This window comes from Phyllostomus hastatus, unplaced genomic scaffold (genome assembly GCF_019186645.2).
Source record: "Phyllostomus hastatus isolate PE091 unplaced genomic scaffold, TTU_PhHast_1.1 phas_scaffold_60, whole genome shotgun sequence".
Lineage (NCBI taxonomy): Eukaryota > Metazoa > Chordata > Mammalia > Chiroptera > Phyllostomidae > Phyllostomus > Phyllostomus hastatus.
Genome location: NW_025334038.1, coordinates 649,677 through 676,349, shown reverse-complemented (window position 1 = coordinate 676,349; position 26,673 = coordinate 649,677). Strand labels below are relative to the sequence as shown.

Below are 26,673 nucleotides of genomic sequence, written 5' to 3'. Positions count from 1 at the left end.
AAATCTGCCCATATAGTTCCCCCAAACCTCATTAAAGTACATCCAGTGGTTATATCAACATTTCAAATGATGGATAATTTAAAACACTTAAAATACCACTCACTTCCAGAGACCAACCTACAAGAAGGATTTAAAATAACTATATTAAAAAATCATTACTTAGGTGGTCAAAATAAAAAAAAACAATATACCAAATCAACTTATCTCTTTATTGGGTGCCAAAAGTGAACGTTCTATGTGAGAATATGGAGGAGAAGGCATACACAGGAAGAACAAATGATAAAAACATACTTGCTCTTTGAAGTTTCTAAAAGCAGTATTTGTAGGTAGCTCTGAAGTTTTGTGCTTACATGAAATGCTGGGATGCCTGGAAAAACCATTTGATTGGTTTTCATTTCTTGAGACACACAGTGTTTTAAGGGTAAACCTGACTTTTTTGCCTTTTAAGGAAGAATACTACCAGAACTTACACAGAAGTATGAGAAGAATAATGAAAAGTACCAGAAGTTAAAGACATAAAGTATCTCTCTAGGTTTGGTAGTAGTATGATATTTTAGCGTTCCACATAGTAGTCTAATTTAACTGCTAAAATTGATGATTAATTTTTAATTCTTAAAATTATTTTAAGCCAAAGAATCTGAAAACATTCTAAGCACAAATATAAGTTGCAAAAAATCAAAACCTTTTTTAATCATTTTTCAACAGATGAGTAGGAAAAGAAAAAACAAAAGGAAACTTCCAAAATATAATTGCTATAAACATTAGCTATTTATGTGATTTTGTTATTTGTAAAAATAAACACAGAAATAAAATAATTTACAAATAGTGTATTCTGCTTGGTTGATGAAACTGAAATTGTCAAGAAAAAATAGAGTAGCAGGGTTTTATTTATTTTTCTATTCTACGTGAATTATATCTTGTTTTGCTAAAGTAAATGCTAATAAAGAAGACTGTAGCATCATTTTTATCAGATGAGAAAGAAAATTGATTTAAGAAATACTATTTCAAACAAAAAATTGTAACTGAATCGAACATACTTTATAGATAACTGAAATTAATTCTCAGCACAAATTCTAAGCCTAGTTTAGCCACAGTTAAAACTATTAATTAGTTTAGGAATTATATAAAATATTCTTACAAGATGATCCCTCTGTTTTTGAATATTTATACTCAAAGTTGTTATGCAATGAACCAAATATTTAGATATAACAGGCATATACCCAGTATATACTAAATGATCACAGTAATATGAGTATATAATCTATTACTTAAAAATGCTAGTATCTGATACTCTATAAAATGGAATCTTTAAGATTAACACAGGCAGAAGTGGGAAGACATACTTTAATCATATATATATCTTTATATCTATGTGTGTGTGTGTGCACATTCTCACAATGTGCAGAAATTTAAATAAGATAAATTCCTTAATCAGAATTATGTGTATTACCTCAAAACTTGACATATAACTAACTAATCCCCATAATCAGCATGAAGGAAATAACTTCCTTCAAAATAGTGTTTCAAATTAAGAACTCTTTGGAATGGAACAGACTCGTATTTAGTTCTTACTGATGGATGATGCTATTTCATAGTACCTCTTTTAAAAGTTTATTAAATGTGGTATTTTCAACTATCCATAATACAAACTTCATAGTTAGAACCATGGAATATCAGGTGCTAGAATTATGTTAGATAACTACAGTTGATTTATTTTCCAATTTGAAGGTAAAAATGGCATCTTTAATTAATATAAAAAGTAAAATTCCCCTCTCCCAAAATTTAAAAGTATGAAACCAAATCTAGATTGCCAAGAGACATTCTATGAACTTAATTAACTATGGAAAAAGGACAGTGTAAACTGCACACCCAGATCTGAAATAAAATCTGTTTTCAAAACATACCCAGATCTAAACACTCATAATGTTACAGTATCAAATCTGAAATTTAGATATTCTGACTATCACTATTTTCTCTGGTTGCATCCATATGACTTATTACTGGATCTAAGTAACTTGTCAGTTCAGGGACAGGCTACATAATGCCAGCAAAAAGTTGTCATTATTTAGAATTAATAAAACCACTGCTTGGTTACATTTCTCACTTGCTTTGGAAATGTTAGTCAAACCAAATCCCATGCATTCTACTTCTTATATTTTGCCTGTGCCTTCTCACGGTTTGGGCAGCCTTCAAGCACTTTCATGAGCTGGATCCTACCAACTCCTCTGCCTTCATCTCCCATCCAAACCCAATAAACTCCCTTTACTGTAGCCAAATGAATTACTTGTGGTACCCAGAATGCACTATGCTCCCTCTTAGCTGACTGCTTGTGCACATGCTTCTCTCTGCCCTGCAACAATATTCTCCTCACCGTTCCACCCTGCCTAATCCTACCTTATACTTCATCAAAACAGAATCTATTCTAGGGAGCCCTTCTAAGTAGGAAATCTGAGAGGACTGGGGCAGACAATGCCCCGAAAACACTCCTTTTCTAGGACAATTCTTGCTTTCAAGTAAAACTGTGACTCAGAAGAAAGCCAGACACCTTTGTGCAGCTGGTATGCGAAGTACTGTGGTATTCTGGGGACTCCCACTTCACTGGGATCCAGCAAAAGGGTTCCAAAGCACCAAGTCATAGTATTTGTGACACTCTATACATTTTCACCTCTAAGACTGCAAGCTCTTTGAAGTCAGAAGCTCAATCTACTTTATTTATCTTCAGTCCTAAAGTCTAACAAAGTACACAGCACATCACAGTAAACATTCAAGAAACAGGTGTTGAGGAGATAAACAAATAAATGAGAAACAAAAGCCAGTAAGATTATAGTACTCTTGATTTCATATTAATAGATTTTTACTCTTAGGAAATAGGTAAAAATATAAGAGAAAGTATAAACAGATTTTTCATAATATACTACAAAAGACTTCTACCTCTTATATTAAAAGGTAGTGTACAAAGTAGATTTTAATAGAACTTAACAGGTCTTTAAGCTACTGAGAGTAATTCTACATACTATTACAATAAAACTCAATACCAAAACACAAAAATATCATATATTTAGTTTTTATCTATTTATAGTTTTTATGTTTGAATAACACTATATCAAAAGTAAGTATATACACATATTCTTTGACTGTCAGTTTCACAAATCTGGTTAGAGAAAATCAGAATTAAAATAAATGTGGACCCTATAAATTGCTTTTGAAAATGTATATAGGTTAATAGCTACTTAGTGCTATTCGGTGAAAGAAAAATGAAATGCAAAAATTGCTTAATTGTAAAGTAAAAAATTCTGCCCATTCCCCCAATTCTAGTATTTTGCAAAATGACTCTGAAACACAAAAGCCCTCAATGATACAATTCTCTCATCAGTTTGAACCGTAAGCCCCACACCCTTTTCAATTATAACTGAAACCTGAACACATATAATCTGTAAAAAGGACAAATCAAAATGTCTTTTTAACACAGGCAAAATGACATCCTCAGTTCAAAAATGGACCTCTATTTCCTAGATTAGAAGTAGTCATTAGATTATAATAAAAATTCAGAGCAAGTTAGAAATGGTGTTCCAAGGTCTTTGAGAATCCTTACCTAATCCTATTCGGTTTGGACTTGTTTCTCGGCTACATCCCTGACTCCTGGGTATCTTGCTTCGTTTTTCTGAAGAGGATGTCACAGATGGGCCTCTTGAGGAACCCCCAGCAAGGCCACTGTAACCACTTCCCAACAATTTCCCTGGGGAACTTGACCGGCTGCCAGCTAAAAATGAAGCAAAACCAAAACTGAATAATGGATATAAGCAGGGAATAAATTATAAATAAATTGCTATAATAAAATAAATTGCTATAATTGCTATAAATTATAGCAATTTCAGATGCCAGTTTATACATTAATTTGAATCCAATATAAAAATAGCTTTGTAGCTGGTGTTAATACTAATTTTTTAAAAATGTAGGAACATAAAAGAACATCAAATTATCATAAAAGAATATTTATACACAGGAGATTTACTGGTAGAATGTTATAAAAATAACTAAAATTTGATTCAAAAGAGCAGACTGAGTACAAACAGCCTCCCTGTTCCACAGCAAATTTCTAGAAATAACCAAAAAAGTGTTTATTATTTTTTTACTGTCAGAGTTGACATGTCAAAACTTTTAAGTATAACTGCTAGAAGAGTAGAAATATAAATATAACAGGAATTTCTTAAACATTAGTGGTCAAAAATGGATCCAAGAAAACCCTATTAATATAACAAATGGAAGAAAGAAGAGGGAAGAAATAACTAGAAACATGATAAATAAAAATTATAAAATAAAATGCTAGACATAGGTTCAAACCTATCAGTAATCATAATAAATGTGGCTAGATTAAAATCACCTATTAGAAGACAAAGATTTTTGGATTGGCTTTAAAAAAATAAAATTAAATCAACTGTATGTTGTTTATAAGAGACAAACAACACACCTAACAACAAAATAGAATAAAACATAGCATTAAAACAAAGGATATTTCATAATGATAAAAGAATTGTCCATGAAGATATAATCATGAACCTTTATGCTCCAAATAACACAGCTTTGAAGTATAAGACTAAAGTTATAGGAAGAAATTGAAACAGTTATAATTATTAAAATACCTCTCAGAAAGACCAATAACTACTGAAAGGCTCTTATACCTCTCAGAAATCGACAGAGCAAGCAGTCAAAATTAAATAGGTATGTATAAACACATCTCCCACATATACATACATGTGTAACTCAACAAACAGAATATACATTCTTTCCACCTTTCCACACGTTACAAACCCCAAATGTACACTAAGCCTCAAAGGAAATCTCAAAGATCTACAAAAGTAGCCCTGACTGGTGTGGCCCATTGGGTTGGGTGTTGTTCAGTAACGGAAACATTGTCAGTTACATTCCCAGTCAGGGAACATGCCTGGGTTGCAGGCCAAGTTCCTGGTTGGGGGTGTGCCAGAGGCAACCTATCAATGTTTCTCTCTCAAATCATTTCCCTCTCTCTTGCTCTTTCTCCCTCTCTTCCCCTTGGTCTAAAACATAAAATCTTTTAAAAAAAAAATCTACAAAAGTAGCCATCATACAGACCACATTCCCTGAGATGTATGAGATAAATTAGAGATTAAAAACAAATGATATGGTTAGCAATTTTCACTATGGCTAAGTGGCTAAACACCTAAATAACTATTTCTTATGGGACAAAATTAGAGAAAACAGCAAAATTTTAAGTATCATAATAACACACCCAAATGGCAGCCATTTACTTAGGTCATTTATTTAAGTTAGAAGGCAATAAAATTGTAAAACATAAAATGCGCATTATTATTTACCAGAATAAGGATGAACCAAAGGTAAAACCTTTGAAATAATACAACTGGAAATTAAACACACACACACACACACACACACACACCCATCATTCAAATGAATCACCTAGGTGACTACTCACAAAAATCAGTACTTTATAATGATTTAACTATAATTTAAAGTGATATTCATTGTAAAAATCACCAGTACACATTACCATGAAAAACCCACCTCATGATCTACTAATTTGCCCACACAGTTTGAGCATACAAATATACTATTAAGCTATGTACAAGTAGAAAGGAAATCCATTTCAAACTCTAGAATTTCAACATACAGAGAAAATGCAGGAAGATTAACTAAGCTCATAATAAAGAATTTACCAGTAATATTGTGCAAGGAATATGGGGTGAGAGAGAATGGACCAAAAAAAAATAAAATTAGCAAGAAGAGAAATGTCTTACCACCAGCAGGATTAGCAGATCTGGATCCTTGATTAAGAGAGCAAACCAAAGAACAGGCAAAAAGTGGATTAAAAGACAATACAATACAGAAGGTCAGCATGCAAACACATGTCTTTGTTCACAAACACATTAGCAAAATAGCTATTTTTTCTACATCTTGTTCCTCCTATTTTTGTACTCATGTTCATTATTTCATATATGTCACACTATTTAGCATTTATTTCCCAACTATACATGAAACACAAACCTACAATGTGCCAGGCACAGTGCCTGGTGTAGCGGATGCAGAGAAGAGTAAGACAGATGTCTTACCCTCTGGGAGTATACCTGCTCTCTTGCTCCTAGCAACCTGAGAGAAGTGACTGTATGTTACTAATCTGTGTATCACTATCATCTGAAACAGGGCTGACCAAGTGCTCAACGAACATAAATGAATTAAAAGGGGCTGCTATTAACTAGTTTCACCTTAAGTGCCTTATGCCAAATTCTCAAATATTTAAATATTAATCCTCAAGTATTTAAAGACTCAAATATTTAAGTCTTCAAATATTTAAAATATGCCAATTGTTAAGGGCCCTAAATATATTAATAAAATCTACTTACTATTACACCAGGACTCTAAATACTAGTATATCTACATTTGTAAAATACATAAATATGCTATTTTCTTCCTATTAAAATGTTTTTTAAAAAATATTTAATTCCTATGTATAAGTTTAAGATCCAGGCTTTATCATTTGTTGATGTTGTTTCCTTTAGTAAGTAAAGTGAAACTGAAGAGTTTTTAAAGTGGAGGCTTAAATCAGGGACGGTACAGTGTTTTTGTAAACTGAAGAATTAAAGCTTATCATCATCCTCACCCCTATTCCAGAAGGACTTTAATCTTGGTACCGCCTCCTAAGCAGAGGACCCAGCTGGAGGCAAGGGCCCCTGGCAGAGGCCAAAACCAATACACAGTGGACATAAATGAAGATATGTAAAATACTATTCAACCCTCACTCTCTAAGAAAGGAAGTAATACTGCACAGCTAAAAGGGTCAGACATTTTTTATTCAGCTCCGTTTCCACATATTGAATTTGCAAGAAAAGGGATCATGGACTCCAGGCAACACTATGGTTCAACAGAATAACCAGAACCAGAGTATTGCTGCCAAGGTTCTAGAAGCTTCTGGATTACACCTGTACAATCCATGCTGTGTAGTATAAAAAATGGGTTTCAGTGTCAGGCAAGCCTGGGTTCTATACTCTTACTGATGGCAGCAATACAACTGACCTTGCATTTTCTTTTCAGAAAGGATATAAGCTTTTATTTACCATAAGGACTATAGTTATCAAAGGGACAGGAAAAAGTATCCAAATTCAGAAGGAGCTGAGAAAGGCATTCTAAATACCAAGAGGGAATGAGGGTTGGGCACAGACTAAGTGTTGTCTACAAACAGGAAGGCAGACACATCAGCTGAAGAGTGCTGTGTGGAGAGAGTAATTGTAGCTTCTGATGAAGGGAACTTCCTTCCACACATTGAGCTTGCTCAGGCGAACCCTGCCACCCAGCTCTACTTTTCATGCACAGAAAGGGAGCAGGTGACTCAAAGTCACATGCAGCTGAGAAATGAGACACCAGGGTTAGATCCTAGTACATTCATTCCATCTATGGCTGCTTTCATGTCTCAGGCTAACAAACCACGTGACTTGACATATACAGAGAAGCAATAATGGAGGCAAGGGCCACTGTGCAAAGCAAGGGTTCACACAGGCAAGAGGAGAAAGAAAGCAGGCTGTGATATTAGAACAGAGGGTTAGCAGGCAGAGCTTTTAATGGATTTACTTATGACCACTGGAAAGAAGACTTGGCATTAATAGTCATCTTTCCAGGTATGGCTCTTAAATTACAACAGGAGGATTGCTTATCAATAGAAAAATGGGTCACGGTCCAGGTATGTTTCAGCTGGAGAGGCTTGAGGAGAGGAAGAGAAAGTACATTTTAACCTTTAATGAGGAATGATAAAATATTTAAATCACCTGGGCAGGAAACAAAAGTCCACTTGAACACTCCCATTGTAAGCTTACCCAAGAAACATCAAGACTACTCACAGTATCTTAGAGCCACAGAAATTTGTTTTCCCCTGGAGTCAATGAGAACAGGCTATTAAATAAAACCAAGATAACAGAGAGCATGAAATATACTTCTTACGCTGGGACTGTGAAACTACTTTAGCACGACTGCGGCCTCGATTATCAGAAGGTATAGAAGCGACATTGGTGGCACTCCCAGAGTTTTGTCGTCTTGTGCGAATCCGACCTGGGGAATACAGCAGAAACAGTGTTTCCATAGGTTTTCAGTAAGTATGACCTACACGAGGAAACAACCTACCCATAAGCAAAGTGCACTGACTTGGCCACCTACAGAGGGAGCAGTCTTCCCCATGTGTGGTCCTAACATGTTTCCCTATGCGCACACACATGCATGGGATCTGTACACACAAATTCTAAAAATGCATTAGGAACTCCTGAAAGTGAGCCATGAACCTATCAGGTGCCAATATTTTGATGACTTTAGCATGTCATATTTTCAGATGAGGAGGTGACATTTATTTGAGGATTTTTCTCACAATTTTTTCTGATTAAATATGCTTTTTTATTGGCTACAAATGTCAAATTTCCAGGAGCAGAAAACATTAGCTGTTGTCTTAAAAATACCATAGAAAAAAATGAGTAAATGCAAAATATTCAGCAATCAACAAAAGCTACAATGCCCTGGATTATAAATGTGTTTTGATAAGTAGCATTAAACTCCTATTATAAAGCATGTGTGGCCATAAATTTCTGGGCTGCAAAAAATAAAAAGAATAAATATTCACATCTGAAACTAATACAAAATAATAGTGAATGTGAACTGTAATTGAAAAATAAAATTTTTAAAAAATAAATTTTTAAAATATAAGTATTAGAAGCACCTAGAGAAATGATGACCTAAAAATAATACCATGTTGTAGGCATTTATGAAGTTTCCCACTCTAGTGGCCTGTTAACCCCAATTATTGAACCATGAAAAGATAAAATTAAAAATAAATTCAGAAATGTAAATCACTGATGAACAGACAGACTTGTGTGATTAGGAACTAAACTTTAAATTCAGGGATTTTGTTGCTTCAAAGGGGGTACAAAATGCCTCTCCTGCCATACAGCAATCTGATAGAGAGAACACAAACCAATCTGAATCCCTAATGGCTTCTCATATTGTTCAAAATCACTTCTAGCTCATCATGAGAGAAAGCTTGCAGAAAAAGCAACACAGTAAAACAAATCTTAAGGCTTGAAAAAGGTTCAAGAAAGGGAGGTAAGAAGCAAGAAAAGTATTGCATTAAAAGAAAACTAAAATGAATGACTTTTAATAGCAGTTTAAGGAAAGACATACACAAATTCTAGAATCTATACTAAAATTAGGAGCTATACTATATATTACACTAAGAGTGTATATGTATGAACTCAGAATCCTCAAAACAACATATAAGTAATTATCCCCATTTAAGAATGAGGAAACCAAGAAATGGGAATGAATTAATCTGTCCAAGGTCACATTACTGGTTTGGATACCTGTGCCTGCCTGGCTTGTTGGCCTATGAGTGAGGACTTTTTACTTTCCTATGGACATCACCGAGCTAAAGTAAGACAGGCACCAAGGTAGAGTGAACATGAACAAAGACTGAATTTCTTATTTTAAATTTATTACAAAATATTTAAGTCAAAAACTGATTTTTTAAATGAACATCCATACCCATTCAGCTTAAAAAATAAAAATCTTCTTTGCTCTCATCCTTATATCCTTTATCTTCCTCTACAATTGGTAACATGATCCTTTACCCACTGTTTACCATTCTCTTGCATTCTTTATATTTTTAAAAGTATTTTTTATTGATTATGCTCTTACAGTTGTCCCATTTTTTCTCTCCCCTTTGTCCTCATCTGCCCTGAATCTCCCCCTCCCTTCAGCACTGCCTCCTCCTTAGTTCATGTCCATGTGTCATATATATAGGTTATTTGGCTTCTACATTTCACATAATATTCTTGACTTCCCCCTGTCTATTTTGTACCTACTTTTATGCTTCTTATTCCCAGTACCATTCCCCCATTTTCCACCAGTCCCTTCCTTGATAACCCCCTCCCATGTGATCTCCATTTCTGTGATTCTGTTCCTGTTCTAGTTATTTGCTTAGTTATTGCTTTTACTTTTTAGGTTCATTTGTTGATAGTTGTGAGCTTGTTGTCATTTTACTGTTTATAGTTTTTCATCTTGTTCTATTTTTTAGATAAGTCCCTTTGACACTTCATATAGTAACGGACTGCTGATGATGAACTCCTTAAACTTGACCTTACTTGGGAAGCACTTTATCTGCCCTCCCATTCTAAATGATAGCTTTGCTGGATACAGTAATATTGGATATAGGTCCTTGATTTTCATGACTTGGAATACTTCTTTCCAGCCCCTTCTTGCCTGCAAGGTCTCTTTTGAGAAATCAGCTGACAGTCTTATGGGAACTCATTTGTAAGTAACTGTCTCCTTTTCTCCTACTGCTTTTAAGATTCTCTCATGTTTAATCTTGGTTAACTTAATTATGATGTGCCTTGGTGTGTTTCTTCCTGGATCCAATTCCTTTGTGACCCTGAGCTTCCTGGACTTCTGGGAAGTCTATTTCCTTTACCAGACTGGGGAAGTTCTCCTTCACTATTCAAATAAGTTTTCAATTTCTTGCTCTTCCTCTTCCCCTTCTGACACCCCCTACGATTCAGATGATGTAGCATTTACAGTTGTCCCAGAGGTTCCTCAGCCTCTCCTCTCATTTTTCTGAGTTCTTATTTCTTCATTCTGTTCTGGTTGAATGTTTATTTCTTCCTTTTGTTCCAAATCATTGACTTGAGTCCCAGTTTCCTTCCCTTCAGTGTTGGTTCCCTGTATATTTTCCTTTATTTCACCCTGTATAGCCTTCATTTCTTCCTTCATTTTGCAACTGAACTCAAATCATTTCTGTGAATAACCTGATTAGCAGTGTTTTGAACTCTGCACCTGATAGGTTGGCTATCTCTTTGTCGCTTAGTTCTTTTTCTAGAGTTTTGATCTGTTCTTTCATTTAGGCCATATTTCTTTGTCTTGGAGCACCTGTTACATTGTAAGGGGCAGAGCCTTAGTTATTCAGCAGGGCAGTGCACTGCATTGTGGCACTGTACGTGGGGAGGGATCAGTGAGGGAACAATGCTGCTTGCTCAGCTGTTGCCCAGCTTTCGGTCACTTCCCCTGCTACCCACAAGTGAAATGGGCCCTTCTTGTGCTGATTATCAGATGGGTGGGTCTGTGTACATTCTGGGACCCCATGGACCCCTCTAACAGACTCTCCTGTGAGAGTGGGAGTTTCATTGGCTATAAGCCCTCAGGTTTTTACAGCCAGAAGTTTTGAGGCTTTAGTTCCCCGTGCTGGAACCCTGTCTTGCTCTCCAGTTGTTCCTCCCAGTTTATCGGCATGCAAATATGGGACTGCCTCATCTGCCAGTCACTGTCCTCTCCCTGTTCCCTCCCACCCTGTTGCCCATCTCTACCCCTGCTGCCCATTTCCACCCCTACCTACCAGTCTGGATGAATGTTTTTTATTTAACTCTTTGGTTGTTGGATTTTGATACAGTTTGATTTCTGGCAGTTCTGGTTGTTTTTTGTTTTTAAATTGGTTGTTATTTTAGTTGTATGAGGAAGGAAAACATATCTACCTATGCCTCCATCTTGGCAAGAAGTCCCCATTTTTTACAAAAGATATGCTTTACTGCCCTGACCAATGTGGCTCAGTTGGTTGGGAATAGTCCCGCACAGTGAAAGATCACAGCTTTGATTCCTGATCAAGACACACGCCTTGGATGCGGGGTCAGTCCCCGGTTGGTGTGTGTACAAGAGGCAGCTGATTAATGTTTATCTCTCACATCAATGCTTCTCTCCCCTCTACCTTTCTAAAAATTTAAAACTCTTAAAAAAATGCTTTACTAACTTTAACATTAGTCTTATAGATAAAAATAATACTATTAAGAACATAACTTCTATTAAATCATGCTTTTGGAGAAGTGGAGTAGTTTTAAGAGCTTTATTTCTAAATTAAACTTACTTGAAAATAATTGTAGACTTGGATGTAACTATATGAGTACAGAGAGATCCTGTTTGCACTTTACCCAATTTCTCTCAGTGGTAACACCTTACAAATGTATTGTATAAAATCAGAGTAATAGATTAGAAGTATTGTGAGCTACTGTGCTGAAACAACAATTAAAATAAATAAATAAAAGTACTATGAGCTAAACACATCAAGATAAAACAAAGTCTGCTTCGCAGGTTAGCTTTTTACAGTAGCTAAATAATATATGAAAGTAAACTAGCAGTTCCTCATTGTGAAATCATAATCCTGAGGGTAGGTGGTTCTAAGCCACTACCTTAAGCAGATGAAGATATCCTAAATTTCAATTATATAAATCATCATCTAGAGACTTTCTATCTAGAGACTTTTCAAAGGGATGATCTTATCTAGCATGTGCTAATCAAAGACCTGTACAGACTAGAATAGCTATGTCTAAAATTCAAAGGTCAGTGCAAAGTCAGCAAGGCCTTCTTGAGAGTGATGTAAAAACAAAAAGTGTATCTGGATACGTGCATTCCTTTGACCATGCTATGTCCTTATATGTATAGAGCACACAGCACTTAGAAGGCACTTACTACATGATTGATAAGTGAACGAATGAGAATAAATGAATGAATGGGGTACTGTCAGTGATACCAATAAAAATGGTATGATATAATTCAGTAACATCATTAGGGGAGAAAAATGTATTTTAAAAAATGTCTGTAAATTACCTGGTAGAAAGTCTGTATGAGCCTTTAACCTGAATAATTGACACAAATTTATTTTCAAAACAGGAAAGCAAATTCTGAGAGGCCCACAAAAGCACAAAAAAAAGGAAAGGAACAGAAAGGAAAGGATGTAAAAGTCAGGTGGTGCTTCAGCAGTAATGGACTCTGAGACGAGCAGCCAGGAGGACAGCAGCACACAATGTCACACCAATGCTACTCCCCAGTGTGGGCTCAAAGTCAAAAACTATGTACAGCATTCTTAAGTGCCAAAATTCACAGGAACAACAATTGAACAAGAAAGAAGGAGAATGTGGGTAGAGGTAAAGCAAAACCCAGTAAAAACAGAACGAAGAATGAAGGGAAGAACGTGCAGTCTCATGCAGGGACCTTAGTGAGACAAGTGGGCAGGAGGCAATACTTGGCGAGAACAGAGGACTGGGGAGAGGGAGACACACCTCTATCAAAGAAACAAACCGCTTACCCTCTGCTTTAGTGGCAGTACCATCTTTAAGCAAATTAAAAAATAAGGGAAGGGATAACAGGGAACAATTAGTAACATTAAAAAACTTAAAAAGCAAAATGTTATTAGCTACTAAAGAAAGCAAAAGTACAATTTAAAATAAAACTAAAAGGGAAACAAGTTCAATAGCAAAGCAGAATAAAAAGCAAGTAAAAGTGCCTGATCTTAAAGTCAGCTTAGCATCATGGGCTTTTGCCTTTGGAAAACAACACAAAAAAGGGCAACCCAGGGCAGGGTCTCAGTTGATAGTGATTGTTGTTTTTTTTGTTTAGTCAACCTTCATTCCATAAAGAGTTCCTTATTCTTGGAACAAAGTACTACCAAAAGGGGTAAGGAGGAGGACACAGGACTAAAAATCAAACTACGAGTCACCCAAAGGGCAGAGGCAAGTGAGAAGTTCAGAGAAGCTCGCTCTAGCAATGCCTATCCCAACTACTTATCAGCAGCAAAGCTGCATAGCATGGTACCTGAATCAAGGCCTACTGATTCCACATCTTCCCTCACGTGTCTGGACTCTAGAAGTTCGGAAAAGGATCATCAACTTTAATGCTATACTTCTGCACAGATGTAAAGTATCAACCTAAGTAGTAATTGTAAAAACTCCTCAGTAGGATGATGTTGTATTTCAGGGTAGTTTTGTTTTTTGTTGTTTTGAACATAAGGAGAGTTAGAAGTAGTCAGGAAAAGGTAAGAGAATGGGAATACTCCAGGTTTTATTATTTGAAGAGGTAACACTGGGCTGAAAATTTACCAGTGAAGGTCAACTCTACATCACCAGACCAAAAGACCAGGGTGCTTTGACTAGCACTGAGGGACAAGTACATGGTCCATATTAAAATATCCCAAATATGAACAGAAAACAAAAGCTACTTACTGAGGGCTCTAAATGGTTTTTACTCAAGTTTTTTAGCAATGAAACAAATACTAATGACAAACTCTCAAGTGTAGGTTAAATACATTGGAAACACAGGAAAGTACTTAAAAAACTGAACTAAAATTAATAGAACTACTTTACCATAGGAGAGAGTACTGCCTTCCCTCTAGCAACATAGTGTCATAAAAACTCCTACATAATGTTATATCAGTTAAATGGCACAAAAGGAGAGCTCCTGTTGGGTTTCTTCCCAAACTAAATGCATCCATCATGTATGAGGTATTTACATACAGAAAACAAGACTGATTTAACAAACAATCCAAAGTATACACCTTTCAAACTAATAATGTTCCTGTTATAATTAGTTTCTTTCCCTATCATATATCTGAGTTAGGTGGCTATTATTACAATAATGTATGGGTATAGGACATAGGCGGCAAACAACAGGGCCCATGGGTGGAATCCAGCCCTCCACCTTGTTTTAATCCAGCCCGGTGCCTTGTTTCTATCGGGTGGTAACACCAAGCTCCCGCTTAACTGTTAAAGAGCAGTTACATCTATATAGTTCTAAAATTACATTCTGCCCTTTGAAGGCAACCACAAGGCTGATGTGGCCCCTGGTGAAAATGAGTTTGACACCTCTGGTTTAGGAGATCCAAAGATTCCATGGCCTTCTCAAGGTTCCCAGGCTAATGAATGGCAGGCCCGGGATCTCCTTTTGGTGTTTGTTCTATTATTATGCTTGCATGTACAAAACATTTTTAGAACATTAATTTTGGAACTGATTTTGGAATATGTAAATCACATAATTTCATCTTAATGTTTCATGAAGTATAAATTATATTCATTTCCATAAAATCCAAAATAAAACCAATCCAGCAAAGTCCCCAGAGTTTGGCCTTGGACAACTTGGCTTTAACAAAAATAAAATAAATGATTAGCCTTACGTATGGTAGATATGTAGTATCTGCTGAAAACCTGAGAAAATGACATAACACTCTGCCAGATATTAATTCTTTTGAAAATTGTTATTTTTTTAATCTTTGAGGCTATTGTTAGAGCGTGCACTTTAAGTCCACACTCTTCCCAAAGTGGTGCGTGGAAAGACAACACTCTTGTGTAAGTACGTTGGCTAATAAGGCCAACAGCCCTGGCTAATGTAGCTCAGTGGACTGAGCGCAGGCTGTGAACCAAAGGGTTGTAGGTTTGATTCCCAGTCAGGGCACATGCCTGGGTTGTGGACCAGGTCTCCAGTGGGGGGTGCACAGGAGGCAACCACACATTGATGTTTCTCTCCCTTTCTCCTTCCATTCCCTGTCTCTAAGAATAAATAAATAAATAAATAAATAAATAAATAAATAAATAAATATCTTAAAAAATAAGTCCACCACACTCCTCTGAAGATCCCTACCCTGTTGTCATCCCTTTCCTGCTCCTTCCACACCTCCCCGCTCCAATTACATTCTCAAATTAGAAAATATCTAATTACAGTGAGTACTTTGGTGAATTCCTCACTAAACCCTTCCCCCTCTGCTCCCACCAATGTCAGGAGGGAGAAATGCCAGCTTTGGCCACATGGGAGGGAGCTGTATGAGATGCTATCAAGTGGGGAGTGAAGCTGAAAGAAGGCCGTGCTCAGTGCCACACACCATGCGAGCACCAGTGTACCTGCTTGTCACTAAAAATTATGATGCTCCAGAGGAAGTGAACTCTCAACAAAGGGGAACTGTTAATCAGTAGTAAGTGCACCAAGTCACTTATACTTAAACATCAGCACTGCAAGGGTGACAATTTCTTCAATTACTGCCTTTTGTAATTAACTAAATAAATCTGAGTAGAGGTACATGTCATCTCAAACGACAGGACTTGGGGGAAGAGGTGGTGGGGATTTGGTTACCTAAGGATGCATATGACCCTGGAGGTAAAGCTGCTGCAGAGCTGAAGGGCGTAGCTCCTGAAGCTGAGGAGGCTTTGGATTTGGCACTAGCTGCTGCATTTACATCTATATCACTTCGAGATCGCTGGAGGGACCCAGTTGTTGATGTAGATTTGGTACTGACTGAAGAAGCTGTAGTGGTAAAGCAAAAACCATTAGTAAGAACTACACTAGAATTGTAAATATATATCGCTAAAACTACTTTGCTTTTCTTTACAGCAAATACCAAGTTTTAAGAGAGGCTGGAACACACAGCACTAACCAATACTTCCTCCTCATCAGTAAAGACAAGTTCAACCCATGCTGAGGAAATTCAAAATGACTGCCATGATATATACCTACTACATTTGTCTTGCTGTAATCAAAGATTATAATAAACCCCAAAGAAATTAACATATTTCTGGTTAGTATGAGAAATGAAAACAATAAAACATTGTTCTCATCTGGCTAGCTTCCTCATGATGTGGCAAAAACGTGCACTCTTACCCAGATGCCTGACTTTTTCAGGAAACATTTCACTCTCCTGCCTCGAAGGGCCACCACACTATTGCCGCTGCTCAAAGCATCACAACTGTCTTTACTCTCTGACCAAGTGACCAGAGTGAAGCTCTGTACTGCCTGTGGCAGGGTCTACACATGCTGGAGGGAAGTGAGTGAGAAAAGGTCACAGGGCTAAATTTCTGCCTGAATAAGTCCTCCTGACAATGTCTCCCTCACCGCTAACAGCTCCTGGAAAAGTGGGGCTCCACTGCGGGCAGCTGGAGCGCAGGGCAGAGCAGCTCACTCTGCAACCCTAGCGAGGAGCAGAGGGCAGCCTCTCCAAGCAGCTCAGCCCACCTGGGGTTAGTAATAGAGGCCTCCATGGACTGCCTTCTCCACACTGTCAGTCTTACCTCTGGAGGTGGTACTTCCAGTAGAACTTCTTTTGGCAGAGAGCGGCCGACTAAAAATAAAGGTATACACCTGTTTATTATCAAATGTGCACTTTATGTGCATTAATACAAACACAATCTATAATTGAAAATTATGAATGAAGAAGTACTTAAGAGTTTTAAGAATTTCTCAGGTAATTTGGCCCACAATCTTTTAAATACCCATTTTCAAAAAAGCTTTACCATTATATTTTGGACTATCTCCCAAACACACAGAGATTAAGTCCTAACTAGAGACAGACATTATAAATACTAAGTGAAGATCTTACATTAAGTCCCAGGTTTTGAACGCCCTCTCTTTATAAACTTGTCTCCAAGTTAATACGTACATGCTCTTAGAAGACACTAAACAATTCACTCCAAAACTGTACTATTATACTATCATAAATTTAACTAAAAACTACTTACAGCAGAGACCAAGGCCACCTGTTTCTTACCATTCCCATAGTATCTTACCTAGTATCAGAATCCATCTGAGGTAATGGGGATTTATAACAGGCACATATACGTACAAACACAGCTAGAACTTGCATTCTCATGCAGCAAATTTCTAAATATAAAATCTCACACTAATGAATTCCTTACTTCAGACTCTCTTGAGAGCTAGAAGATGACCGATCAGATTGCGGCAAAGACACAATGCTGTCCGAGTTCTTCAAGTGGGACTGCAGGGCCTTCTGGTAGGAGGACTCCAAGGTGTGGTATAAGTGCTCTGCTTCTCTGCTGAAGTGACTGTGGAAACCCCAGTAACACCTCGGGAGAACCACACAACTTCCTGTTATAGCCAGTGGATCGTAACAGGTATTTCACTGAGCTCTGGAGTACACTACATAACATTTTCAAGGACTGGAATTCTGTTTACCTGTCTTATTTGCAAGAAGACTGGGGGGCCTTAAGGAAGATGGAGCTAAAACATCCAGAACTAGCCTAAAACCTGAAGAGGGCCTCATCAATGGTAGTTTTTATCAAGGCAATTTGACACTTGTTGATTTGAGGTATTTAAAAATTGCCTTAGATAAGACGTACCCCCCCCAAAAAAGGGGAAGTTGTTCAGAACTATTTAAAACTGTTATTGCATTGTAACTGAAGAACTAGAAAAATTGGAGGAGGGGAAGAATACAATACAAGGATAAAAACAGCCTAAGTAGATCATTAGCAAATATATTTCTAATAGTTTTTACCAACTATTAATTTTGTGACTTATTTTGATAGAACTACAGAAGATAAACTTGTGGTGAGTGCTTCAGTGTCAGTGTGAGATCCTCTAAAAAAACTCAGAAACCAAAAAAATATAACTTAACTGAGAGAGCAAAGAACAACAAGTATTTGATCAAGGCGTATTATTGTGGCTATGTGAGACAGTCATATTCCAGGCTAGGAATATTAACCTGTGTCTAGGAGAAGAGCTGGTCAACTACAAAAGCATAGAAAAAATCACAGGTACAAAACAGTACTTGTCCATGCTCTCCCTGCCTGAGAGAAAGACTTAGCAAGAAATTTCTGGTATTTATGGTCATACTGGCAAAATTATTCCTCGGGAGATACTGAACGTACGGTGCCACAGCCACATGACTGGAATGTAACTGCCTCAAATGTGGATGGTAACAGCTAGTCAGCACTGTGATAATCCTGAGCCTCAGCTCACCCCGCCACCCCTGACTGTGATGCATACTTCCCAAACAACTACCTGATACTTGCAAAGATTTGATCACAGGAAAAGAAGCCCTGTGGATCAGGATTTTTTCACAGTAAATCAAGAAGTCAGTTTGGATTATGACTTGGTTTTTAACAGGGCTTAATGAATAAAAGAGTACACTGAGCATGTATGTAAATGCTCTTCTGATTCATGGGATAATAGTGTCTGTCTCACAACTTTAAAAATGAGCATTCTGTTTTCTACCTCAGTTCTGATAATATTTAGATAATATCAATCACTCTTTCAGGCCTAGGCACTAACCAACCTCTTAAACTAAAAACTATAGAAAAATTATGAAATGCCCTTTTATAAGTCATGATTAACAAAATATTTTGACACAACTTAATGTGTTTTTAATAAGGCAATCTAGTGCATATGAAAATAAAAGTAGTGAATAAAAAAGTAGTGTACAAATAAGCACTTACTTTCTAGCTTCTATTCTTGCTTCAGAATCGGCATCATGTATTCCCTTCTTTATTGTTTCGGCTAATACTGATATATGTCTAGGTATTTAGAGAAGAAAGCAGCAACAATCATTAACATATATGATATACAGACTGAAACAAGCATGAGAAACAGCTTCAAAATGGCAATGTGAGAGCCTCCGTGCAACTTAACAAAATCAGAGCATTTTCTGCAAGTCTTCTAATCCCATTGCAGTGCCCTCCCTGCCCCACCCCCCACGTAAGTAGCCTGGATAACCCTACTTGCTGGTGTGATTTTTAAAAAAGTTATTGGACTTCTGGCCAAGATGGAAGCATAGGTAGACACAACCAAAATAAGATCAGCAACAATTTAGAAACCAGATCTGACAGAAAATTGAACTGTATGGAAGTCGGACAACCAAGGAGTTAAAAAATACACTTTCATCCAGACTGGTAGGAAAGGCAGAGTCGGGCAGCCTTCAGAGAGAGGTTGTAGCACAAAAAGACAAAAAGCTGTGGCACCGGGCGCATAAGTCATCCCGGGCGCAAGACCACAGTAGGCAGACCCTGGGCACATAGGCATCAGGTAGACTCAACGAGGTGGCAAATGTGAAACGAGGCACTGTGCACAAGGCGCCTGGCTGTCCAGGCAGTCCCACATTCACACACAGACAAACCACGGGAATTGGGCAGTGAGACAGACCACGCAACCCAGAGTCCCAGCGCCGGGAAATAGACCCTCAGGACACTGATTGAAAACACATGTGGGGCATGAGGTGCAGGGAGAGACTCCCAGCCTCACAGGAGAGTGCGTTGGACAGACCCATGGGGTCCTAGAACATGCACAAGCCCACTCACACGGGAATTAGCACCAGAAAGGCCCAGTTAGCTATGGGGAAGCGGCAGAAGGGACTGAAATCTGAAGGACAGCAGAACAAGTGCCATTGTTCCTTCTCAGACACTGCCCCCACATACAGCATCACAACCCAGTGACTGGGTTGCTCCACCCCTCATACCTAACAGGTGCAACAAGACAAAAAAAAACAAAAACAAAAACAAAACAAACAAACAAAAAAAAAAAGGCCCGAATGGAAGAACAGATCAAAGCCCCACAGCAAATACAACTAAGTGACCAAGAGATAGCCAACCTATCAGATGCACAGTTCAAAGCACTGGTGATCAGGATGCTCACAGAACTGGCTGAATTTGGTCACAAATTAGATGAAAAAAATGCAGGCTACAATAAGTGAAATGAAGAAAAATGCACAGGGAACCAATAGTGATAGGAAGAAAACTGGGACTCAAATCGATGGAGTGGACTAGAAGGAAGAAACAACCAAACAGAAAAGAAGGGAGAAATAAGAAATCAAAAAAATGAGAGGCTTAGGAACCTCCAGGACATCTTTAAACGATCCAACATCTGAATTATAGGGGTATCAGAAGGAGAAGAGGAAGAGCAACAAGTGGAAACTTATTTGAACAAATAATAAAGGAGAACTTCCCCATTCTGGCAAAGGAAATAGACTTCCAGGAAGTCCAGGAAGCTCAGAGAGTCCCAAAGAAGTTGGACCCAAGGAGGAACACACCAAGGCACATCACAATTACATTAGCCAAGGTAAAAATGAAGGAGAGAATCCTAGAAGCAGCAAGAGATAAGGGGACAGTAACCTACAAAGGAGTTCCCATCAGACTGTCAGCTGATTTCTCCAAAGAGACCTTGCAGGCAAGAAGGGGCTGGAAAGAAGTATTCCAAGTCATGAAAGGCAAGGACCTATACCCCAGATTGCTCTATCCAGCAAAGCTTTCCTTTAGAATGGAAGGACAGATAAAGTGCTTCCCAGATAAGGTCAAGTTAAAGGAGTTCATCATCACCAAGCCCTTATCATATGAAATGTTAAAGGGACTTTTCTAAGAAGATAAAAACCATGTATAGTAAAATGACAGCAAACTCACAATTATTAACAACCACACCTAAAACAAAAACAAAAACAAAAACAAACTAAGCAATCAACTAGAACAGGAACAGAACCACAGAAATGGAGATCACATGGAGGGTTAGCAACAGGGGAGTGGGAGGAGGAGAGAGGGGGAAAAGGTATGGAGAATAAGTAGCACAGACAGGCAGAAAATAGACAGGGGCAGGACAAGCATAGTATGGGAAATGTAAAAGCTAAAGAACTTATGACACATGGACATGAACTAAAGTGGGGGGAATGTGGGTGGGAGAGGGTATGCAGGGTGGAGGGGAGTGAAGGGGGGAAATGGGATAACTGTAATAGCATAAAATATATTTTTAAAAATTTGTGGCTTATTTTTCTCATGCCATACTTACTTAGCTCAATCTTTTATAAGCCAAAACAACAAAACCCCATTTTTTTCATAATCAGAACTAGTTTCTGTGGACATTTTAATGAGATAATTATAATCTTAATACTAAAGAGACCATGTGCATCACATTTCTGTAATTAAAGACAATGTTTTTCCAAGCTCCACTACTAAGTATGATGAACAATTTTGTAAAATTATGTAACATTTTATAAATAGATCTTCTTTATTTATGTTCTACCCTAGATCAGAAAAAAACATTAAATTGTCTCACTGTCTATTTCACAAAGTTTTAAAAAAAGGGAAATGACTGGAATGAATAGTCTCATACAACACAGAACTACTGATTTTACCAGCCCATTCAAAGTCTTTACCTTCACTCCTTCATTTATTCAATTAATATGAGTACCTGCTCGGTGACAAACACTGAGGAAGGATGAAGGACTACATGGGGCTACTTCTGAGTTCTTCATGCTGTTCTGTTCTACTTGCCTATCCCCACATTAAATCCCTCTTTCCACTTTCCACCTCTAAATTCTTAAACTACCAACATATAAAGAGGATATAATACTCATGAGATTAAAAAACAAGAAAATATTGGGAAAAAAAGTAAGACTAACTTCTAGATTCAGAGTATTTTCAGATGAAAATTTACCTCTGGGAAGCTAGGTTTGTTTCATCTCTGACCTTTGCAGTATGGATGGGACTGTCAGGACAATTTATTAAAATTCCACTCTAATAAAATGTTTTATATGCTGTGAAGCTCTTCATAAACTATATGACATACCATTAAAAAATGGGCATAACATTACCATTTATTTCTCCAAATTTCACTCAGAAATAACAAAAAATGACTCTCAGAGTTCAGAGGCATGCTTTTATTTTTCAAGAATTCTGTGATAGCCCTGGCTGGTGTGGCTCAGTGGGTTGAGCATCGACTAGCAAATCACAAGGTCACAGGTTTGATTGCAGGTCAGGGCACATGCCTGGGTCTGGGGCATGGGAGAGGCAACCAATGGATGTTTCTCTCCCTCTATTTCCTCTTCCCTTCCCCTTTCTCTAAAAATAAATAAAATCTTTAAAAAGAAAAGAAAATTGGGCTTGAATTAAAAAAAAAAGAATTGTCATAATCCTACTTTTTTTATTATGATGATATAAAACACCAATCTGAATAAAGAGAAAACTGCTGACTTCCTAAAACAGAGGGATCAAAGAGGAAACTTTCAAACAAGTGAAATTCCTATAAGACCTAAGAGTTAACACCCTCCCTACAAAGAACAACTTTAAACACTGATCTCACTGGAACTGACAGGAATGTCAAGCTGCAGAATCAGAGTCAATAAACAGTTAATCCTGGCTTTGTAGTGGTGATAGTGCACAGGTACCTACATCTCTAGACACCTTAATATTACAATCAAGAAGATTCACTAAAGGCTTCTACCAATATTATGTGGCTCACATCAGTAGAAATAACAGAAGTAGTCATGAGAACAAATACTTAGATTCCTTCATTTCTGATAGAAAGTGGGTTGGACCATTCCCTCAGTCATTAAATCTCAAGATTCAATTCAGGAAAAAACAGCACATCAGATGCTCACCGTTCCAGTGAATGTGTTTGCCATTCTTGTAAAAGTAAATCTAAAAATTCAAAACAGCGTCTGAAAATTGTAAAGGAAAAATATGTAACTTAGTAATTTGTATGTTAGTGAAAATAAAAGCTTTTTTCTTAAGTGAACCAATGCTACTTTTTACAATTGATAAATTTCTTCTTTCATGACTGAAAAAAATGGAACATAAAGATGCAATCAGAATTGACACAATCAAAGCAAATAAAAAAATTAATCATCTCGGGCTGTGAACCAAAGTGTCGCAGGTTCGATTCCCAGTCAGTGTATATGCCTGGGTTGCAGGCCATGACCCCGAGCAACCACACATTGATGTTTCTCTTTCTCTCTTTCTCTCTTTCTCTTTCTCTTTCTCTTTCTCTCTCTCTCTCTCTCTCTCTCTCTCTCTCTCTCTCTCTCCCTCCAACCCTTCCCTCTCTAAAAATAAATAAATAAAATCTTTAAGGAAAAAAAAAGTCCTTTAAAAAATTAATTTATGGTGGTCAAGAGGAAAAATTACAGAGATATAGGCACAGGATATAGGAGTTCCCTCCAAATCAGAAGCCTGAGCTTCATGGCAACATTGCTAAAAAGGTACACTTTTGTCATTTGTTTTTATACTACCTCAAATAATACGTGAACACAGTATGCAAACATGCACAAAAGATCAACGTACATTACAGAATCAGGCAACTCAACTGGTCTTTGTATTAATTTTATAGAATGCCTTGCACATAAAAAAGTAGAAAAATACACTGAAAAACAAAAAGTGTTTGCTCAATTTTCTTTCTAAGAAGGTCCTGGGTAGTGCTTACAATAGATTTTCTTTCCGAGCTACTCAGCTATTTCCCTCTCTTCATTATTTCAGTACCCTTTCTTTTCCAGTTTTTTTCACTTTTGTGATCCTTAGTCTAATTTGTGCACAAAAACAATTCCAGTCTCATATCCTTTGGATTACATTACCATTTCGGGTGAAGTCCAGGATATCCATCTTTATAGGAATAAATCTTTATAGTCTTGGGAACCCATTCAAAGGAACAAGTCAGTAGGTAATTTTTGTCTAATGACCAGACTTTCTTTCCCAAGAAGTTCCCAATTCAAAACCTCATAATTCATGCAATTGTTAATCACTCAATAAATCTTTAATAACCCCTTATCCTATGTTAGGTGCTAGATACAAGGTAACCAAGACATGACACAGCAAGGACAATAGACAAGAAATGGTCTGTGTGCAAGAGCACAGGGGCTCTAGAACACACAGGATAGCAATTAAACTCATTCCTAGAGGTAGTAGGGGACTGTGGGGGTTTATACAGCAAACTTTCTCCAAGGAAAGACTGGTGTATGCCTACATCCTTTTCCCCCCTATTGCTTTCCCCACCCCTGCCCCAATGTAGGCCGTTGTTTATTCTTTTTCTACCCTTTTCCTCATGTCATTTCCTGGTCTGACTTTTCTCATCTCTCTCTCTCTTATTTTAAACGTGTGTGTGCATATGTTTATATGTATTTATCTCAGTGAAAAGAGACCTTTAGTACTAATTCTTGTCTTATATATTAATTTAAAATATCACCTGTAATTAGGTTTTGTTTTCAACTTTTTATACTAACAGCACACACAGAGGTCTATCAAAGTTGGCATTATTTAAACACATCATTAATTACAAACTTCAGATTAGAGCTTGTCTCTTTTCTTCACGTACTTTGGCTCTCTACCTTTCTAAAGGCAGGAGGCCTAGGCGAGATGGTCTCTTTTTTCTTAAGAGACCATTAAGAGGCATTAAGAAACATGGTTCTTACTAAATATAGGAACAGCAATTTGGGTGTGTATCTCAGAAACTGATGAAGGAGGTGCCATTTCTGTTGTCACAGCACTTGCAGGTTACTAGTCACATTTAGCACCAAAGGCCAGAACTGTTAAATGCTGTATACTGAGTTGTGTTAACCCAAAATTCATATGTTGAGACCCTAACCCCAATATGATGGCATCTGGAAAAGATGGGGCCTTCAGGAGATAATGAAGTATGGTTCTCATGATGGGACTGGTACCCTTCTCAGAAGAAACACCAGAGAGCTTGCTCTCTCCTTCTCTCCCTCTCTCTCCCTCTCTCTCCCTCTCCCTCTCTCTCTGTCTCTGCCGTGTAAGGACATAGCGAGAAGGCTGCCTCTGCAAGCTACCCTCATTAGAAGCGGGCCACTGAGGAACTCTGATCTCAGACTGCCAGCCCCCAGAACTGTGAGTAAACCCATTTCTATTGTTTTAGCCACCCAGGGTATAGCCTTTTGTTACAGCAGCCCAAGCTGACTAATTAATCATCCTGTAATGTTCCACCACAAAGATCTGTGACACTTCACTGCAGCAACTCTACCTTATACAAAGGAAAAACACACTTTGAATCTCTCTTGGAGACCTAAAACAATACTAACAACAATCATAACAGCAGCAGCAAGTATTAGCCAAATTCTAATACTGGCTATCATTTATTAGATGAATATTACTTTTACTAAATGTTAAATCCTTTTACCTAAGACACTGTAAATCTGCAGAACAACTCTACACAGGGGTAGTAGTACTGGGTTGGCCAAAAAGTCCGTTAAGTTTTTTTATAAGATAAAAGACACATTTTTCATTTTCGCCAATTATTTTATTGATTTGGATATTTTGAATATGTTGGCCTTCTGCTATTGGCTTCTAGTGGATAGAGGTCAGGGGGGCTGCTAAACATCTTCCAATGCATAAGACAGCCCCACAGCAAGGATTGTTTAGCCAAAATGTCAGCAGTACCTAGAAACTTCGCAAACCACCGTTGACACATTCAATGAGTCAGTCACAGCACCTATTGCATACACTGCATAAATCTATTTTTTACATTTAAGTTACATTTTTACCTTCCTTGAAATAGAGCATAATACAATTAAGATATTGCATATTTTCTTCTATCTTCAATATTAAAATGGCTGCACAAAAATTCACCAATTTTGATAAGTTTTTTAAAAGCACGCTGATGTGACATCTGTCACAACATAATCTAACAAAATTGTTTTGAACGAAGTTAAAGACAACTAAGCACTACTTGTGCCATCATACTGAAAAAACTAAACAAACTTTCTGGCCACCCAATACTTTCATTCCCAAAAGGACAAATAATTAGCACATGGGAAGAGATGATATTCCAACCCGAGTCTGTCTCTTCTAGAATTCACTATCATCCCTCTACCTTGCTGACTTCACACTCTCATCTCTAAGAGAGCTGAAGCTACTCCACTCTATTTCCAAGGAGAAGCTGAACTGTGGGTCAAGGGCAGACTGCATTCCTTAGCTATATACAATTTGGCCATTTAGCTCAAAATAAAGCTATTTCAGTGGAAGGAGCAAATTTCTTTTTTCTTAGTTTTATACAGTTGGATTATTTCCCTTCTCTTCTTCTGCATGCCTTCCATGAAACTGTAAGATGTAAATGGAGCTGCCTCATGCTTAAGAGGCTCCCCTAGGCATAGAAACCTGGCAGGATCAACATGACATCCTAGAAAAGGATGGCAACAGTGGGCAGCTAAGGTACACTGGGTGCAAAACCTGAGAAGGCCTCTTTCACTGGGCTCGAATCAAGACACAAAACTACAGGAATGAAGCCAAGAGGCTGTTGCCCATTAATGTACACTATAAAGCTCCTGATATGATCCACTGAGAGGCTTCA

The 26,673-nt window shown here is 37.5% G+C and overlaps 1 protein-coding gene across 32 annotated transcripts in view; it reads right to left on the bottom strand.

Moving 5' to 3' along the window:
- CLASP1 (cytoplasmic linker associated protein 1) overlaps positions 1-26,673 on the bottom strand; it is a 286,688-nt gene that overhangs the window by 89,277 nt on the left and 170,738 nt on the right. For 11 of the 32 annotated variants that reach the window (XM_045826128.1, XM_045826129.1, XM_045826134.1 and 8 more), the window contains 10 exons: positions 22,976-23,035; positions 19,053-19,130; positions 17,517-17,684; positions 16,893-16,942; positions 15,961-16,131; positions 13,657-13,704; positions 13,151-13,174; positions 7,984-8,091; positions 5,793-5,819; positions 3,593-3,760 (listed from right to left, as the gene is read on the bottom strand). In XM_045826128.1, the coding sequence (XP_045682084.1) occupies positions 3,593-3,760; positions 5,793-5,819; positions 7,984-8,091; positions 13,151-13,174; positions 13,657-13,704; positions 15,961-16,131; positions 16,893-16,942; positions 17,517-17,684; positions 19,053-19,130; positions 22,976-23,035 (902 nt within the window). The remainder of the gene's footprint in view (positions 1-3,592; positions 3,761-5,792; positions 5,820-7,983; positions 8,092-13,150; positions 13,175-13,656; positions 13,705-15,960; positions 16,132-16,892; positions 16,943-17,516; positions 17,685-19,052; positions 19,131-22,975; positions 23,036-26,673) is intronic. The other 21 variants (XM_045826133.1, XM_045826163.1, XM_045826162.1 and 18 more) reach the window with 6 other exon arrangements.